This window comes from Perognathus longimembris, chromosome 11 (genome assembly GCF_023159225.1).
Source record: "Perognathus longimembris pacificus isolate PPM17 chromosome 11, ASM2315922v1, whole genome shotgun sequence".
Lineage (NCBI taxonomy): Eukaryota > Metazoa > Chordata > Mammalia > Rodentia > Heteromyidae > Perognathus > Perognathus longimembris.
The window spans coordinates 40,412,499-40,431,194 of NC_063171.1; the positions used below are offsets into that span (position 1 = coordinate 40,412,499).

At 58.2% G+C, this 18,696-nt stretch overlaps 1 protein-coding gene across 3 annotated transcripts; it reads right to left on the bottom strand.

Annotated features, from left to right (window-relative positions):
* Positions 1-1,380: 1,380 nt before the first annotated feature.
* Efna3 (ephrin A3) lies at positions 1,381-16,575 on the bottom strand. 3 transcript variants are annotated; one of them, XM_048356389.1, is made up of 5 exons: positions 10,732-10,859; positions 4,284-4,606; positions 3,777-3,842; positions 3,486-3,563; positions 1,381-3,269 (listed from the first exon to the last, which is right to left on the bottom strand). In XM_048356389.1, exons 1-5 carry the CDS (start codon positions 10,857-10,859, stop codon positions 3,139-3,141), a joined length of 726 nt encoding a protein of 241 aa, XP_048212346.1. In that variant the 3' UTR covers positions 1,381-3,138. The 3 variants fall into 3 exon arrangements, with proteins under 3 accessions (XP_048212346.1, XP_048212349.1, XP_048212348.1); XM_048356392.1 differs by lacking the exon at positions 10,732-10,859 and adding an exon at positions 16,531-16,575 and having other exon boundaries at positions 1,383-3,269; XM_048356391.1 differs by lacking the exon at positions 3,486-3,563 and having other exon boundaries at positions 2,299-3,269.
* Between the last annotated feature and the right edge of the window lie 2,121 nt (positions 16,576-18,696).

The following is an 18,696-nucleotide window of genomic DNA, read 5'->3' on the forward strand; positions in this document are numbered from 1 at the left end:
CCATCTGGCTCTGAGCCTAAGCCAGCTGCTAAAACTTCCTTTTAGGACAAACTACACTCTTCAGCCTGAGATGCTTTCAAGACTCTCTCTGGTAGGGTAAAAGCTATAGTTCTCCTTCCGAAGTTTCCAGGCAAGGCTCACACCCTTTGGCATTTCATGGTATAAACACTGATTATGGGGCTGGGTATGTGACTTAGTGGTAGAGTGTTGGCCTAGTATGCATGAAGCCCTGGGTTCAATTCTTCAGTACCGCATAAACAGAAAAGGCTGGAAGTGTTGTTGTGGCTCAAGTGGTAGAGTGCTAGCCTTGAGCAAAAAGAAGCTCAGGGACGGTGCTCAGGCCCTGAGTTCAAGCCCCAGGACTGGCAGAAAAGAAAACAAAACCTGATTATATTGTTCTGGGTGTGTGTGGGGGGGGTGATGGTGGCAGTGCTGGTGATGTTACGATTTCTGCTTACTCATTTTTCTCTTTTCTTCCTTTTTTTCTTTCTTTCCCTCCTTCCCTTCTTTCTTTGAGTCAGGGTCTCCCTGTGTAGTCTCCATCTCCCTGTTTCTTTGAGTCAGGGTCTCCCTGTGTAGTCTCCATCTCCCTGTTTCTGCCTCCTGGATGCAGAATATGTATACCTGCAGGTATGCAAAGCAATACCAGCCAAACCAGAAACTTACCTGATAGCAGAGGCTGAGACTGCTCTGTGCCCCAGCCCCCCAACAGGGCCTGGCACTCAGCACGTGTGCAATGAACATTGGTTGAGTACGTGGATATTTGGACGGCTAAGCCACCTTTACAATCTTTTCTTCTAGCAGCAATGTCTCCGCCTGGCCCGCTGCCTGCCCTCCACCCCCACTCGTCCCTGTTCCCATGCAGAAATCCACCCACTCTCCAGAGTCCTGCTGAGTCCCATTTTCCCATTTCTTCTAGGTAGAGAGGGAAGGCAAATGCAGGCCGTGCGCCCAAAGGCCTGCTCTCACAATACAAGAGCCACATGGGTGTCTAGCCTGATACCTAGTGCCAGTTAAGAGATCCTGAGTAGAATGGAGTCCCTGGAGGCCGTGAAGAGCTCCCCCACCCCACCCCCACCTCACCCCCACCCCCCCTTGGCTCAGCTAGCGAAGCCTCAGGCTCATTTTAGCCCCTACCCTCACAACTCAGCCCACCACGGCTTCTGAGAACCTCTTGACTGCCTTGTCCGTTCTCCATCTTCACCCTGTGTCCCCCCTGCTCTCCCAAGAGATGCAGGGTGAGGCTCAGCAATACGCATGCTTTTTGTTTTCCAGACAAAACTCACTGTGTAGCCCCATCTAGCCTTGAACTCATGGTCCGACTGCCTCTGCCTCCCAAGTGCTAGGAGTACAGATATTCATCATCATCACACCCAAGCTAGCATGTTTTTAAATGAATAAAATTACAAAAGCTTATAAAGGAAACCAGTTATATTGAAACACAGTTATCAAAACATTTACATTTTTTGGTATAGTAATATATATGCTTCTTTATTAATACATTAAAAACAAGGAAGATCTAACAACTATTTCAAAGTAGTGATGCACATTAATGATATTTTGAGATATCTTCAACAACTATAATGCAGTCTGAAAACATCTGTGATCTCTGTTGTTTACAGTCACAGGTACCATTAATACTATCACGGCTTGTCGCCCAAGTACAGAGGAGAATGTTCAGTTTGTTACAGGTGAGTGAAAATAAAGGTGTAATTGTTTTCCTACCTAGGTTCACAAATCCCCTGGAATCTATAGACCCCAGCCAAGAACCTCTGATTGCAGCATGGAGTGAGAAGCAAAGGAGAACCCCATTGTTGACTGAGCCTTAACTCCCCACAGAATTCTGTCCTCACACCAACCCTGACAGAGATGATAGGTCAGCTTTCAGATGGAATACCTGAGCCCAGAGGGGTTAAGGGACTCGCCCAAAGTTATCCAGGCCCCCGCTCGAAGAAGCCCCTGTGCTCTCTCCACACAGAGCTGCCTCTCTCAGAGGAGACAAGCCATTTATCACAAGGTGCTCAGTGGACTCTTTGGCCTAGAATCCCCTCCCTACCTGGGGCCCTGTGCCCTGTGGGACTTGGCTGGTGAAAACAGAAGGGTGATGGCCCCCTTGAAATCACACGCACTCAGTTATTTTTATCTCCAGTTTATTTTTTTAGACTAAGAGCAGAGTATGAAAGTCACAGCCAAAGCACTTGAAAAAGGCCCAGGATGGGTGGGGACCATGTAGGGTGGGCAGGGCAAGGTCCCGGGAGTTGGTTCCCGGCTCAGGGCTGGAAGGGAGGGGGCATTGTTGTCTCACTGTCTCCAAAAGTGTCTGTGCGTTGCATAGGTCCTGTCTTCACAGAAGACAAAAGAGGGGCCGGGGGTCCCCAGGGGGGGTGGGGCCTAGCCTGGTGGGGAAAGGGTTTGAGGCTGGAAGGGGATGTTGAGAAAGGTCGGGGTTCAGGAGGGAGGACTCTGTCTGTACATTATATATAGAGATAGAGGGTCTGTACATGCCTGCCTGGCACCCACCCCTTGTCACCCCTGTCCACTGCCTGCCTCCCCAGGGGTGTCTATTTGTAAACTTGGATTCAATCCAAACCACAATCCTGCGAGTGGGAGTGGGGGGAGGAGGACGTGCTTATTGCTGTAAACAGGGGAAGGAGGCAGCAGACAGTGCAACCCCCTCACCCACCCAGTCCCCTCCCCATGTTCTGTCCCAGGAGGAGCGTGATAGGGGTGCCTCCCATGTTGCCATTCGCTCTCTCTGGGGCATATTTGCCTCTCTGATGGGACAAAGGGGGAGGGCACCAAGGGCCAGAGAAAAGTACCAGGGGGTCAGGGAGTCCTGAGCCACTGCCCTTAATGGGCCCCCCCAAGTTTGGTACCAAATATTACCAAAGCCACAAGGCCACCAGGGACCTGTGGGGGGCACCTGTGCCTAGTCCACGACAGTGCCCTGCCTGGAGGGAGGGGGCAGAGGGGGCAGGCACAGATGTATGGTGCAGACCCCCACTTCCAGCCAGGAGAGGAGGGGTACAGGCCCCTCCCCACCCTACATGTAGCTAGGCTTCCCTTGGAGAGGTCAAAGGCTCCCTTGCTCCTTCTCAGCCCCGCCCCTTCTCTCCCTGCCGCGGGAGGCGGGCAGAGCTAGGAGGCCAAGAGTGTCATGAGGAAGAAGGCGAGGCCCACGGCCAGGGGCAGGTGTTCCCTCTTGGGGCTGGTCCCGCTGATGCTCTTCTCAAGCTTGGGCACCTGGGGGTTCTCGCCCTCAAAGTCTTCTGTGGACACAGGAATAGACAGGCTGGTGAGGGCTGGGCCGCGCGCCGGGGGCGGGGGCACGCGGCAGCAGCAGTGGAGCCGGGGACGTGGCCACCCACGGGGGCAGGACGGAGGGGTGGGGGCGGGGGGGGGAGAGGCATGCGGGGATGAGCAGGCACCAGGACGGGGGGCTGCGGCTTCAGCAGTGGCCACCAGAGGGCGCTGCGCAGACTCACCCAGCACGTTGATCTTCACATTGGGGCCCATGGTGAACTGGGGGAGAGTGGGGACCGGCTTCTCCCCGGAGTGCGATGCTGCGGGGTGGGGTGCGGGTGGGGAGAGAGGAGGGGAGAGTCAGGGCCAGGATCCCCCACCCCTTGCTACTGTTGGGGAGTCAGTCCCCCTTCGCCTGTGCCCTCAGCCCCCCCACCTCCAGGCAGCTAGGGGAGCCCCAAAGCGGAGGGCGGGGAGGGGGGAGGGCGGGGAGCCAAGGATGGGGGACGTGGCCGAGAGTCGATGATACCTACTAGAGGCGCAGCAGACGAACACCTTCATCCTCAGACACTTCCAGTGCAGGTTGTGGGTGGGCGTGGCTGGGGAGGAGACGGGGCGGGGTCACTTCCGCCCAATTCGCGCCCCGGGGGTGGGGGGTGGGGGTGCCCACCCTCAGGACTTCCCTTCTCATCCCATCCACACTACTCTCGGTCCCCCGCCCTCTGGGACGCACACGGGTCGGTCCCGGGGCTCCTCCGCTGTCGGCCCTTACTTAAGATAGAGACGCTCCTTTGGCTTCAGCCCTCAAGACATCGCACCCCACGATACCGCCCCAAACTTGGGTGGGGGGGGGAAGGAGAGGTCACCCGCGCGCCCCTCAGCCTCACGGCCACGTAGGAGCTGCCCCCCTCCGTGGGCCCGGATCGCAGGCTCCATCCTCCCAGGCTGGTCACTCACTCGTGCTACCTCCCGGGGCGCCGCCCCCTGCCCCCCGCCCCCCCTCTTCCCTGCCCTCCCCCCCCCCCGGGGCGGCCACTCACAGATGTAGTAGTACTCGTGGCCGGCGTGGAACTCGTAGCCCAGCGAGAAGGCGCTGTAGCGCTGGAACTTCTCGGAGAACTTGATGGGGCTGTGCGGGGCGTGCGGCCGGTTGCACTCCCAGCGCTTGAAGCCCTGGCTGGCGTTGCAGGTGCGGTAGCCGCTGCGGCTCACCATGTACAGCACGTACTGCTCCGCCCCGCCGCCGCCCGGCCCGGGCCCCGGCCCCGCCCCGGCGCCCACCCCAGAGCTGTTGTAGTGCGGGCAGTAAATATCCAGGTAGTCGTTGACGTTCACCTGCACGGTGTAGCCCTCTCGCCGCAGGCTGCGGGGGTGGGGGGGGGTGGGAGGGGAAGGAAGCGGGTCAGAGAGGAGAAACCCCAACGCCAGCCCGCACCCCACGGCGCCGCCCCGCGCCCCGTCCCCGGGGGGGGGGGGGCTCCCCGGAGCGCGCCGACTTTCCCTCCGAGGTTCCGCCCTCCTCCACTCCCGTCTCCGTCCCCGGGGCCCTAGTGCCCGCCAGCCCCTCGCTATCCTGCCGTGCCCTCTTCCTCCTCCTCCTCCTCCTTGGCCTGTCCTCCTCCTGGCGGCCGCCAGAGGGGAGCAGAGGCGCAGGGAAGCCCGGCTGCCTCCCAAGAAAGAGCGGCGAGCCAAGAGGGGCGGAGGGAAGGGGAGGGGGTGGGGGTGGGGGGGAAACCTACGCTTCGGTTGCCAGAGGAACGGCGCAGGCCCCAGCGACTCCCAGACCCCAGGCCCGGATTTCCTCCATCCATTCCCCCAGAATCCCATCAGCCGAGAGGACGGGATGAAGGAGGGAAAGTGAAGGGTGAACGGAGAGGGGGCTCCTTCCGTGGGACACACACCCTCCCAACGCCCCTGCCAGCATGCTTCCCTCGCGGCTGCCAGTCCACCCTCCACCCCCCAAGGCCAGTCCAACAGGACCTGCCCTCACATCCGCATGGATGGCGGCTTCATGCATATACATGCACAAGTTCTATGGCACGGGAACAAAAATGTCCACCACCCACTCACTCACAGGCGGCACTTAGAAAAGCTAGGTTGCATGTGTGCTGAGCCTCATGCCAGTATTGGTTGGCCCTAGCCTACCAAGCAGGGGGCTCCCCGTGCTCCCCCGTATGACAATGTTGCTGACCAGTGGGCTTGGATGTCCCTTGCCCCCCGCCCCCAAGGCCATGGGCAATTAAGCCTTCAGTAACTTGACACAACAGACCAGGGAACTGTGGGACTTGGCCTTGCTGTGGCCTCATGCCAACCAGCCAAAAACTTGTCTCCTTATGCACCTCCCTCCTCTACCTGGGTGCCACTGCCTCTCACCCCCAATAACCACGCCAGGCTGAGAGTGGCACAGTGCCTAGACAAGGTGACTGTGCCTCTCACTTCCCAGATCAGTGTCCGGGACAGGGAAGCAGATGAGCAGACACTGTCACTAGCAACCCTCCCCGGCCTTTCTAGTCACCATCAAAGCATTGGTCTAAAACCTTCAGTGGTGGTACCCGGTGGTGTGGGCATGGGAGAAATGTGGTTGGCAGGGGTTTTTCCCCAGGGTAAGTCCACATGTGCTGACACTGACAGAGGAGAGCAGAGGACACAGTAAGGGATGGGGTATCTGCCAAAATGTCAAACCACTGGGGTCCCTAGTCCCTGGGAATTCCCTGAGGGGAGAGACTGGCACTTCGTGTCACCAGGAACCACTCAGTTCTATAAACAGCAATTCAATTCATCCAGGCTTCTGCACGGGGCAGGACCTTGAGAGTCACTCCTCACCTGACCCCACTTTCCTGGGCTGCCCCCTCCTCAAGCCTGGTAGTGAGTCAAGTGGAAGAGAGTTGGTGTTTGGGTGCCCCAGGAAGAATGGGCATAGCCTTCTTGAGTCATCATGAATGCCAGCAGTCCCACTTGGTTCCCATGGGAGTGATGGGTCACTCTGGCCCCTCCCTGGCCCTGGCACTCAGGTGGGCAGGAGTCTCGGCCTGGGGCACTGAGAGCAGGAAAACGGGTTAGACTAGGCCTAGCTCCCAGGTGCCACCCCAGGCTTGTCTGTCCATCCTAACCCCATGGTCTCTTGCTCCTTCCCTCAGGCTTTGGGGAGGGGGCCATCAGTATAGGTGTCAGGTCTGAAGCAGCCATGGAGCCACACGGGGGCCTCTGTCCTTGAGCCTTGCCCAGGTTTCCAGTCTCACTCTGAAGCAGCTCCTCCCTGCCCCACCACCCAGTTCCTTCTACCACACACCCCATTCCAGCAGGGAGCAAGCCAACTCCAGAGATACTTCTATAGGTACCTCAGTTTCCTTAACAGGGTGGGACCAGCCTTATAAAAAGATTGATGGGTGACCAGAAGGGAAAAGAAGCCACCTCTCACCTATCTCTGAGTGGGTGGCAGCAAAGGCCCCTGAAATGTGCCCTGCCTATAAAGCTTGGCAGTGAGAGAAAGACCTGCTGTCTGTGTCCAGTTGGTATCTGGTGAACAGGGGACAGAGGGCTGGGTGCCAGGAATCTCAAGCCACAACTCCTATGAGACCCGACCTGTCTGCTCAGCTTGGGCGCTTTAATTGAATCTGTCATCCTCCCTTACCTAATAGTGAAGAGGGAGGTGCTGCTAGGCCCCAGAAGAGCTCAGCTGCTAACCCCGCCTCCAGGGCCCCACCCCCAAGGCGGCGGGGGGGGGGGGGGGGGGGAGCTGGGATCTGAGGACTGGGTTGTACCCGATTCCTTCAGACAAATTTCTATTCTTCCCCCACTTCATCCTCTTCTTGCCTCCCACTTCTCTCGAAGAAAAGCCTGAGTGTCGAGCATTCCCGGAAGGGATGCCCTCTTCCCCGCCAAGTAGGTCCTTCCCTGCTCACCCACCCCCGGGGCACATCCCGACCCCCTTTCTTCACTCCTTCAGTGCCCCACCTTTCAGTGCCTAGCCTCCCTGAAATGTCCGCAGAGGGGGCAGGATGGGTGGCAAGGGAGCCGGGAAAGGAGCAAACGTCTCCCCCCGGGGCAATTAGGGGCAGGTAAACAGGGTGCCTAACAAGACCAGCGAGTAGGCAAAGGATCTCCAGGGGCCTTGAACTTGTTAAGCCCCCTCCCCTGGCCTCAGACGCCGGGAAGCAAGTAGAGGGAGAGGAGGAGGAGGGATGGAGACACCAGGCTCTTTCCTTCAGCGCGCGCCCCCGAGGCTGCGCGCCGCCCTCTCCGGCAGGCAGGCAGGCGAGGCAGGACCACGTGTGCGCGGCGTGGGGTCCGCGCGCCGGGGCCCCGAGGAGCCTGGGGGCGGAGGCGGGAACGATCCCGCGGCGGCGGCGCGTACCCGCCGGCACCCCCGCGCCCCGCGGGCGCCCCAGGCCTCGGCGCCCAGTGGGCCTAGGTCTTGCCATGGGGTTTCTGGACCAGGGGCTCCCCTAGACCGTGTCGGGGGAGGAGGATCAGAGCGCCCGGCATCCCCGCCCCTCGTGCCTGCGACAGCGGCGGAGGCGGCGGCGGCGGCGGCGGCGGCGAAGGTTTATTGATCTGCAGCGGCGGAGAGGAGCGAGAGACCAGCCGAAAGCCAGACACAGAGACGGAGTGACAGAGACACACTCGGAGAAGGGAGGTTCGGGGAGGCCGGATCCACAGCGAGGGAAAGGGAAGGAGGCTGCGAGGAAGAGGGGAGGGAGGCCAGGAATCAAGAGGCAGGGGTAGACCTGGACACCCGGGGCGGAACTGGAGGCCGATCTGGGGAGGCCCACCACGGCGGAGCTGGAGACCAGAGACGCCAAGGAGAGCACCAGGGGCGCGCGCTGGGGGTGCGGGACGGGAGGCCGGAGAGCGCGCCGCGGGGACGTAGTAGAGCCTCGATAAATATTTGCTGAATGAATGTATGAATCAAAGAGATGAGCAACAAACATCCCAGAGACACAGAGATCGGCGGAGAGACCGCCAGGGAAAAGACGTTTCTGAGGCTCTCGGGTCAGGGTCGAGTACCAATCCTTCGCTCAGTTCTGCAAAGAAATGAAGCCCAGGCGGTGGGGAGGGCGGTAGTGCGGGGGGGGTGGGGCATGCATGTATTTGGCCCTCTACCTCCTCCAAATTCAACCCGGGGCTCAGAGTAACCTCTCCACCCCGCACTCAGGCTTCCCTCCAAAAGAGCCCTTCCCCCCCTCCCTCCCCAGCCTCAGACCTTGTTTCTAGGCCAGGTTGGGAACAGGTCTCTTCCCGGGGACTGACAGGAGGGGGGCTGAGCGCCAGGCGGGGGGGGGGGGGACTGGGTGACCGCCTGCGGACCACGGGCCCCCAGGTCTGTCAAAGAAGGCCGCAGCACGTGTCCCACCAGCACCCGCCCACGTGACCCCGGGAGGCGGGGTCGCGCGACCCTCCCCCCACGTGACCCCTAGGGGCAGAGACCCTCGGCACGTGACGGGAGGTAGCAGCCCGGAGCTGGGCTCACGTGACTGGGGGGGGGGAGGGGGCGCGGGAGCCTGTGGCTCGGCCCGGCCCCGCCCCCAGCTCCCCGGCCCTCTCCACTCCCGGCTCCGGAGCACGTCGCTCTCACGATTTATGGGGCCGCGGCTGCCGCAGTGAGGGAGCCGGGGAGCCCGGGCGCAGCGGCAACAAAGGCCAGGGAAGCGAGGCGGGGGCGGCGGCAGCCTCCCGGCCGGGCGTGCGGCCCCCTTCTACCTCCGCGGGCCCGGGCCCGCACGGGAAGGGAGAGGACAGACAGACAGAAAGGAGGCTCCCGGAACCGGGCGCCCCCACCCCCTTCCGGAGCTTTCACCTGCGCCCAGGTGTATGCGGGGGCGGGGAACCCGATCAACACCCCCCCCCTCCCAAGGCTATTCCCACACCCCACCCCCAGCTCCTCCTTCCATTGAGAACGCGGGGCTGCCCCGAGGGTGACGGGAAGCCCGGGGTCCCTCACCTGCGAGCTCCCAACTCGCCGCCGGGCTCGCGGGGCGGGGGGGGGGGGCCGGAGGTGTTCGGGGTCTGGGGTGGGGGGGTGGGTGGGAGGCTCGGTAGGGCCGGGGAGCCAGCCCTCGGAGCCCCTCGGAGATCTCCGCGTCCCGCCCCGGGGGGGAGGGGCCGCATCCCTACCCCGGAGGTTTCCATGGGAAGCAAGAGGGGGGCGTCGTTGGCTCATCCCCCACCCCCAGTCTGACACTCTGGGCGCGGGGAAGAAGAGGGGGAGGCGCAGAGCCCCAAACAACAAAGAGCGGAGCGGCGAGCGGCAGCCCCTCCCCCGGAAGGTTGGGGGTCGCGGCCGCCAGGCCCGGCTGGTCCCCTCCCCTGGGGTCTCACCATTTGCTCCTCAGTAGGCCTCGGGGAGGGGAGCCAGGGGCGACGCAGCCGCCACCGCCCGGGCAGGTGTGACAGTGACCCCCACGTCCCCCAGGGATCCCCCCCCTCCTCCCTTACCAACACACTGACACACACGGCGGCTCCGCGGGGAGGAGGACGCAAGGGCAGCCAGGACTGAGCCGGAGGAAGACCCCAGTCCCGCCGCCGGCACTCGGCCGCCGAACCACACACCCCGGGAAACCACAGGGCCGCCCCGACACCCGCCCAGACCGCGGCGGCGCCGACAGCCACCCCAGCCCAGACGAGGCCGGCCACGCGGACGCCCGACCGCAGCCCACTCCCCGACCCGCCGCCCGCTCCCACCCCGAGACGATCGCCGACGCAGACACACAAATCACACACGCAGACACACACGCACCCTGACAGCCGCGCACGCCCGCTCACACTCGGCGCCTCTCGCCGTCCCCAGCCCCGGCGTGTGTGCGCGTGTGACACGCAGACATCCCTGCCGGCCTCCTTCCCGGTCACCGGCTTCCCTGCGTCCCCGTTCTCCACCGAGCCGCGCGCGCGGGGTCCTCCCCGCTCGGCAGCCCAACCCCGGCTCGCCGCAGGCCGGTGCGTCCGCACCACCAGGGCCGCCCCCACCCCTCGGTTCAGGGGAGGCGCTGGGTCGGACTTCCTGCCGCGGCTCCGGACCCCGCTCTTCACAGCCAGAGTCCTAGGCAGAGGCCTCCCCCCCCACACCCCTCCCGAAACCCTCATGGCTGAAAAACGGGGTCATCCCGGGGGCCCCCAGACGCGGCGGCCTATCCCTAGCACACCGGTATCCCCCCGACCCCGACCCGGCCCGAGGGAGTGAGGACGAGGGGGGCTGTGGGACGAGGAGGCACGCTATTCCAGCGGCGAGTGCGGAGAGAAGCCGAGACCAGGATGGGGGGCCCCCCCCCCGAGGCTTCCCCCGCACCGTCCGAGCGCTCCGTACTCCACCTCCGTCAGACAGCCCCCGAGTTTCACAGAGTGCACCCCTTCTCCCTCGCCTCCCAGCCCCCCCAGCTCTGGCCTGCGGGACTCCCACTCCGGGTTCCCCCAGGACTTCTCCGGCCCACCAGCTAGCTCTCGGTGACAACGGGACGCATGGGCTCCCCGGGCTCCCCGGGCCCCCCGACTCACTGCTGGTTGGAGCTGTTCCAGTACACCGCATGCCGATTTCCCAGCGCCCCCCCGGGCCCCTGGGCTAGCAGCGGCAGCAGCGGCACGGGCACGAGCAGCAGCAACAGCAGCAGCGGAGCCGCCGCCATCCCCGGAGCCGCCGCCGCCGCCGCCCCCCGACTGAGCCCCGCGCTCCCGGCTTCTCAGCTTCCCAGCTCCCCGCTGCCGCCGCCGCCAGCCCCCGGCCCTAGGCCACGCCCACAGGCCTTTACCTCCGCCCTTCTGGGCGCGCCCCCGAGGCCCCGCCCCTGGCGCGCTCCCGCCAGGCCCCGCCCCACTAGCACCGGGAGCGCGCGGTGCGCGGGCGCCGGGGCCCGGTGCTGCCCCTTCAGGAACAACCTGCGTGCCTCTCCTCTCTTAGGTGGCTTCCTCCGGCTGGTCCTGAAGGGTCTGGGAGCCCAACACGGGGGTCTTTATCGTGTGGGCCCCTTCATTTCTGGGGATGGAGTGGAGGGAGGAGTGTGGAGACGGGGAACGTCCACCTCTGAAGGAAGAGGACCGGATCACCTTCATGTCTGAACAATCGAACCTTCTGCCTCCTCCAGGCCCCTCTCAAGTGCACGAAGAGCCAAGTGGGCCCAGAAGGGTGGTGGAGAAGCTCTTAGAGGACACCCAGACACCTGACAGCTCCTCTTGAACCCCTTAGCTGAGCAGCAAGGAGCTTGTTTTTGTTTTTTTTTTTCTTTTCTCCCAGCTGGAGTAGAGAGAGGAAGCTCACCCACTCAGCCCCCAAGCTCGCCAGTCCTGGATGCACAGAGACCTTTGGTAGGCCAGGGCCCGAGGTGGCGCAGGAGGAGACTGGGGGATGGAACCCGCTCAAGCCAAGCGAGTTTTCCTGGCACAACCACAAAGGGCCCCTCCCGGTGCTCCCAGTCATGTCCTCGGGCGTTCTCACTCCTCTTCTCATAAACGCTGACCCAAGGGCAGAGCACAGAACACCTGTAATCCAGGTCTCAACACAGTCATTGTCTTCACAGGGACACCCAAGCACAGACAACACACGCTCACACACACACACACGCAAGAAAGGGCATACAAACCAAGACACAATATAGAAACACAAGCACTCCACACACAGACAGACACACACATAGCTAAAGGTGCTACCAGAAAACTAGAGATCTGTAGAAACATAGGCTCATAGCATATATCTAGAAACCCACATGCATAATGATTTTCAAATGCAAACCCATGTGTATCCTCTAACCCATCCATACTTCTCTTCCTAGAAAGTAGGAATTTAGAAAGGTCCAGAATCCATACCTAGTGGACCTCTACCCCTTATCTCCTTTCTCTTGGAGAAGCTCAGACTGAGATTTGACCAGGTAGAACCAGTCCTAACTAGGTTCTGAGGTCTCACAACAGTCACCTCTGCCCTGAGAGGCAGGTGTAATGCTATTTCCCTACTGTGCTTGCCGAGGGAGGAGAGCTGCCCAGGCTCCCTCCATCTGCTCATTCCTGGTAGCACAGGCCTCTGACTACAAGCCTGTGTTGGGTGCTGGGGAGGCACACTGCTATCCACAATAGGCCTCTGTGCCTGGCTGCTGCCAGGCACGAACAGGTTTCATCCTCTGTGGGCTACTCTCCACCCCAGGAGATCTTTCTGCTTAGGAGCCAGAAAGTAAATTAGGTCCCTAAGGATGGGAGTGGGGGACTTCGCAAACAGCTCTCCCTGCCCCCAGACTCTTCATCCTCAGGGAGATTTGTTTCACCCACATGATGCTCCCCTGTCTACTCCAGGGGCCACAAATCCCTGTCTCCTCTCCTATTGGAGCTGTACCCACTGCTCCGCAAAGGTAGCCATCTCTCTGTAGGGCCCGCAGCTAGCAGAAAGACTTTCCATACACATAGTGAGGAGGAGCTAGCCTGTTTGCTTGGTCCAGGCCTTTGGATTTCATTTTTGAATCCTTTATTTCTGTCTCCAAATGCTCCCTCCAATAATGACTGAGCCATTCTCCCTCGAATCTCCAGCTCTCTCTGCAGTGTTTAAACAGCTCTTTCTAGGAGCCTAAGTCTGGTTTTAATTTGAAATACTCTCTGTAGGGCCTAGATCCATGTCCATGGAATCTGGTGCTCTGGTATCTAGGCCTCTGTCCATGAGGCTGCTGGCTGATTCAGGCCTTTGTGTCAATTTTAAAAGGCACCCTTCTATGTAGACTCTGTCCCTAGGGTGCATCTCTTGGCAAGCAGTGCCTTTGTACAGAAACAAAGGTGCTGCTTCCTTTGGTGGGAGGTGAGTCTGTATTTTCCCATTCTAGTGAGGGAGCTTGGGCTGATGTCAGCCTCCTCTTGCCCTTTTGTGACTCCTTTGTGTCACAAACGGCACAACTGTATATGTGGCAGCTTTGTCCACAGAATGTACTCCTCCAGCCATAATGCCCGGACCTGCCTGTAGGTCTATACTCAGAGAATCTGGGATTCCCAAGGGTCTAGGTCTCCCTGTCCCTGGGCCTGGGACCAGGTCTGAAGATGCAAGTTTCTCTCTATGGGCATTTGGAACTGAGAAGAACCTAGGGAGGCCTTTATCAGTGGGGTCTGGGCTTTTGTTTGTACCTAAGGAGACAAATCCTACCTGACTATGACCCAGAGTAGTGTGTATATTTGGCATTGCAATCTGGTGCCTGTACACACACAACACATTCGCTTCTGTTTACTGAATATAAATTCAGTAATGGTAAGTTTCATCAAACAATACTTACTACAAAGATCTAAATTTTTGGAAACAATTATAAAGCTGGCTGGGCATTGGTGGCTCATGCCTGTAATCATAGCTACTCTGGAGGCTAAGATTCAAGGATCACAGTTCAAAGCCAGCCAAGGCGGGAAAGTCTATGAGACTCATAATTCCAATTAACCAGCAAAAAGCCAGAAGTGGCGCTATGGTTCAAATGGTAGAGCACCAGCCTTGAGCAAAAAAAAAAAAAGCTCAAGGATAGTGTCCTGGCCTAAATTCAAGCCCCAATACTGGCACAAAATAAATAAATAGGCAGCTAGATAAGCTACTTGAGAGTCATAATACTGATTTCTTGATTTCCCCTTCCCCAGTGGGTCATATGGCCGGTTCTGTGCTATAGTGCACACCCAGCCTGGTGTTCAAGGCTTTGCTCTGATCTACTGTCTGGAGGGTAAGGGACTCTGTAGATGCTGAGGTTGGCTCTAGGTTGGTCTTCCCTCTGGATTTCCTGCCCCCTTTCTCTTCCCCTTCAGGCTCTTGCTTCAATTCCAGCTGACCCCATGGCTTGCTAGAACATGGCTGGCTGCCACGAACTCTCTAGGAGCATTGAGCTCAGGTCCCCCGAGAGTCCTGTGACACAGGTGCCTCACTCCCCCCCACTCCCCAGGGCCCAAGGAAGCAGGAGGCTGAACAGGTCTGGGGCTGAGAGAGCTCTCAGGCTGTGTGGCCCAAGGCAGCTCCTGGGACAGCGGGTGGCAACCACAGAGCTGTGCTCTGCGTTTAATAAATCATGGAGGCTAGGGCCTGGAGGAGGGGGAGGCGGAGAGGGAGGGGGGGCTTGGATAAATAATTCATTAAACAAATAAACAAGGAGCCTGTGAGAAGGAAGATCAGGCACGCGTGTGAGCAGGAGAGGCAGCCGCCAGCTCCTGGCATGAAATATTCACAGGTTCTGCACCTTGCATGGGCCCAGGCAGTCTGTGTCTGCAGTCCTACCCGTGGATCCCTACCAGAGGATGATGCGTGTGCCTTCCGATTTCTCTGTGTGCGTGGCTGTGTGGGGCGCTAACCTCTGCCTGAGTTTGACACAGAACCACACACATGGCTGATAGCAGGGAGCAAGGTGGCCCTGAGTGTGGTCTAGAGACACAGGACTGGGCAGGTGGGGTCAGGGAATAATAACCTCGGGATTCTAGACAGGTCTTTCTTCCTCTATGGAGTCCGACAAGTCAAGAGGTCTAGGTAGGTCTGGGTAGCATCTCTGGGCTGTTACCCTGGAGGAACATGTGCCTTTGGAAGTGCATTGAGAAAAGTGAAGAGAAAGGCAGTGGGAGGTCACAGCCTGGTTCCACTCGCTGGCCAAGCTTGTCACTGCTCCAGGACTCCTTTCTTATCTGTAAAGTGGGCTAATAATACCCCCACTGGCTCAAGGAGTTGGTTGTTAAGAGGGTCAGGATCCACTCTGTCTGAGAAGCTGAGCATAGTGTTTAGGGCTTGATTAATGGAGGCCTCATCATCATCATTGTGAAGAGGTTACGTGTTAGCTCTCCCACCTGCACTGCTCCAGACTCCCTTTTGTATTTGTTCCCTTTCATTTCTTCTTTGTGTGTGTGTGTGTGTGTGCCAGTCCTAGGGCTTGAACTCAAAGCTTGGGCACTGTCTCTGAGCTTTTTGTTTGTTTTCTGAAGGATAGTGTTCTAACATTTGAGCCACATCTCCACTTCTGGCTTTTGGCTGCTTCATTGGAGATGAGACTCCTGTGGTCTTTCTTACCTGGGCTGGCTGGATCCTCAGATCCCAGCCTCCTTTGTGGCTAGGATTACAGGTGTGAGCCACTGGCCCCTGGCCCCTGTCTATCTATCTTTTTATTTATTCAGTCCTGGGGCTTGAACTTAGGGCCTAGATGTTATCCCTGAGCCTCTTTGCGTTCAAGGGTCAGTGTTTTAGGACTTGAGCCATAGCACCATTTCCAGCTTTTTCTGAGTAGGTGATTGGAGCTAAGAGTCTCATGGACTTTTCTGCCCAGGCTGGCTTCAAACCATAATCCTCAGGTCTCAGCCTCCTGAGAAGCTAGGATGACAGGCATAGGCCACCAGCACCGGCCCCGTTCACTTCTAAGTATCCCTAAATTATCACAGGGAGAGAGGTGTCCTGGGGCTTGGACAGTAGAGAAGGTGTAGGAAAAGATTAGATAGACTAGTAGAAAGAGGAAAAAAGGAAAAGAAGCTGGGTGCACTGAGATCTGAGCCAGCCTAGGTAGACAAACTTTATCTCCAATTAAACCAGTAAAAAACTGAAGTTGGAGGCATGGCTCAAATGGTAGAGTGCCAGCTATGTGTGCAACCAAGGGGCCCTGAGTTCAAGCCCCAGTACCAGCAAAACAAAGAAATCTCCCTCTTTCTATATGGAAGAAGGGGCTCTGGACTTCTCTTCAGAGCCTCATAACCCTCTAACTACACTGACTTTCACCAAGGTTTTTGCGGCAAGGAGACAGAGGGAGCAGCCGAGGTTTCTGAGCAGCATCCCAATGCACCCCCCAACTCCATTTTCATTCCCAGAGCTCTGGCCCCCACTCTGACTAGCAGTCAAGGGCAATGATGATTATGCCTGGGCAAAGCCCAGAAACGTGGCAGCCCAGAGTGGGCGGGGAGAATCTAGGTTGGAGAGAGCCTCAGAAGGCCAGGGTGGAGTATCTGGCAATCTCCCAGTAGGTCCCAGCATTCCCCAGCCCTCTTATGTCCCCTGAAAAGTCTGGGTGCTGAGAGGGGAGAGAGAGAGAGAGAGAGAGAGAGAGAGAGAGAGAGAGAGAGAGAGAGAGAGAGAGAGGAATATGCCGGCAGACAGGTCTGAGCCGGCCTGCTCCTCAGCACAGACAGAAGAGGAACTGGCTGGGGGAGGGGGGCCAGGATCTTGGTGGGGAGTCGCGTCTGTAACCTCCCCATGTCTCTTCTGGGAAGTCAGGTGCAGAGGGATCTATGGCCTGGTCACACCCTACCACAGCCAGGGCCCAGCCCTTTATCTTTCTTGGCTAGCCTGCTGCCCACTTGGGGAACCAGGGGTCTGGGGCCCAGGTGTGAAGCTAGTACCTGCTCACCCTTCCCACAGAGCCAGCCTCAGATCTCCACTTCTCTCCCTTGGGCTGGGCAGGTTCAGGCCAATCTGCACAAGAGCTTCGCAGCAAACATTGATCTGTAATAAAACCACAATATGTATTCAGGAGAAGGCATTCCAGGCACAAAGAGAGCACAAAGACAACACGTATACACTCACATATATGCAAGGGGATAGGAAACATACACCTATGCAAAGGCAGACAGCAACCGTCCTGGAACCATCTAAACACAGACCCCACACTGTGTCAGACCCAAACATTATGAGCTGTACACATCCTCTCCCTGTCATAAACTTTGTCCTTCAAAAATCAAAGCCTCCTCTGAAGGCCCATTTTCCCTATCCTCCCGCCGTACTTTGTATGTAGCTCTAGATTAGCATTTGCATTTGTCATTAGGATTATTCATTGGTCAGTCTGTGTCTTGAAGTGAGAATGGATCGTGTTTCAGGCAAATATGAATCCTCATGAAGTCTGGTATTTAGTTAGTAGAGGTGCTTAACAGATACTTCTGAATCCATGAACAAAAACATAAATAAATGTGTTTGAACAGTGCCATTCATTCCTAGAATCCAGAGGTGATCACCATGAATGGTGCTCCCACCTCTGGCCCTGCCTCCTTGTTTCCTGCCCTGACCTCAGTGCCTCCCAGCTTCCTCAAAGGCTCCTGTTCTCCCGCTCCCTCCTGTAAATTTGAGCTCCACCTGACAGCTAGTAGGCAGGGTAAGGGTTAATGACACCTCATTAGTGTTTAATTGGAGGAAGGAAGCTGCCCTGGCACCAGACAGGTGGGCAGGCCTGCCCCTTGCTGGAACCAGGCATCTCTGGTTCCAGCACCCCTGCCAGGCATGTGGGTGATTTGGCCCTGGAGACCCTCAACCCAGCCTCAGCCACCTCCCCCTACCACTTGCTTTGCCAATTTGGTCTTCAAGCAGGGCAGACCAGCACTCCCCATCTGTCAGCCAGCATCCAGAGGGAGCGACCACTCCTCCTTTCTCCTCCAGCGAGGCTTTGCCCTCTCCCACCCTCAGACACTGCTGAGGGGGAGGTGGTGCAGGGCATGGAGTGAGATAACTGAGAAATAGATTAGAGAGCCACTAAGGGAATAGATTGCAGATACAGACAAGCGACAGGGATGGGAAGGTGGAGATGTCTGCCCAATTTGACCTTAAATGAAGAGAATGCAAATGAGATGCAGACGATATGCAGATGAACACAAGGATCTGAGAACTGACATTCCCGGTGGCAGTAGCTCCGCACCTCAGACCCCGGTGCTGTCGCCAGTAACCCCACCCCCACCCCCGGGGGTTGTGTGTAACCTTTCTGGTTTAAGTGGGTACTGACCATTACTTTGAGGGAGAAAACGGATCTCAAGAAAGACAGAAGCTTAGTTGGGCCATGGCTGCAGAACCCAGGAAACTTAGGCTCCAACCTAGCTTTTTTTCCCCTCCATCTCTAACAACTTAAGCTGCCCCAGCAGTTCCAGCAGCCAGGACCCCTCTCTAGGTTGACTCGCGCTCGGACGCACCGTCGGTTGCTATGGGGACCTCCTTTCCATTTCCAGGCCTGAACCAATGGGCACTACCGCAGATGACCTCATGCCCCAGACCTTGAGATTCGATTGGCTCTTTGGAAGCCAAAGTGCATGCTTTTCAACTGCGTCACGGCTGGGGATCCCTCGACGACCCCAGCGAGAATGGCTAACTGAATGGAGGGCGCAGGGGAGCTCACAATGCGCTGCATGAATGAATAAGAGAAGGAAGGAAGAAAATAATTAGAGAGGAAAGAAAAGGAGCGGAAAGATCACAGGAAAGGATTTTTTTAAAAAAAAAAAAAGCGAAAAAACAACAACAAAAAAAACAACCTTCGAGCTTTCGTCTCAAGGAGAGAAAAGCATGATTTGTAACCCAGTAAAGTCTGGAGTGACAACAGACTGGGATGGGGACTCTCAGGACAGGGAGACAGGGCGAGGTAAAGGCGAGTGGAATTTTCGCATCTGTTGGGGAGAGACTAGGGCAGGCCCAGTAAATCGAGGGCCCCACCCTCAGCCGTCGCTGACTTTAGGGGAGATCGGTGACGCCCCAAAACTTGCAGGCCCGCCTAGCTTCTTGGAGCCGCGCCCCGGAACACGCCTGGAGGACTT

Bases quoted from the DNA above. Each gene is read 5' to 3' on its own strand.
- Efna3 (XM_048356389.1), bottom strand. From the start codon at position 10,859: ATGGCGGCGGCTCCGCTGCTGCTGTTGCTGCTGCTCGTGCCCGTGCCG. The intron at 4,607-10,731 runs GTGAGTCGGGGG...CCACCCCCGCAG, and splicing joins TGGAACAGCTCCAACCAGCA to CCTGCGGCGAGAGGGCTACA. The intron at 3,564-3,776 runs GTAGGTATCATC...CCCACCCCGCAG, and splicing joins GTTCGTCTGCTGCGCCTCTA to CATCGCACTCCGGGGAGAAG.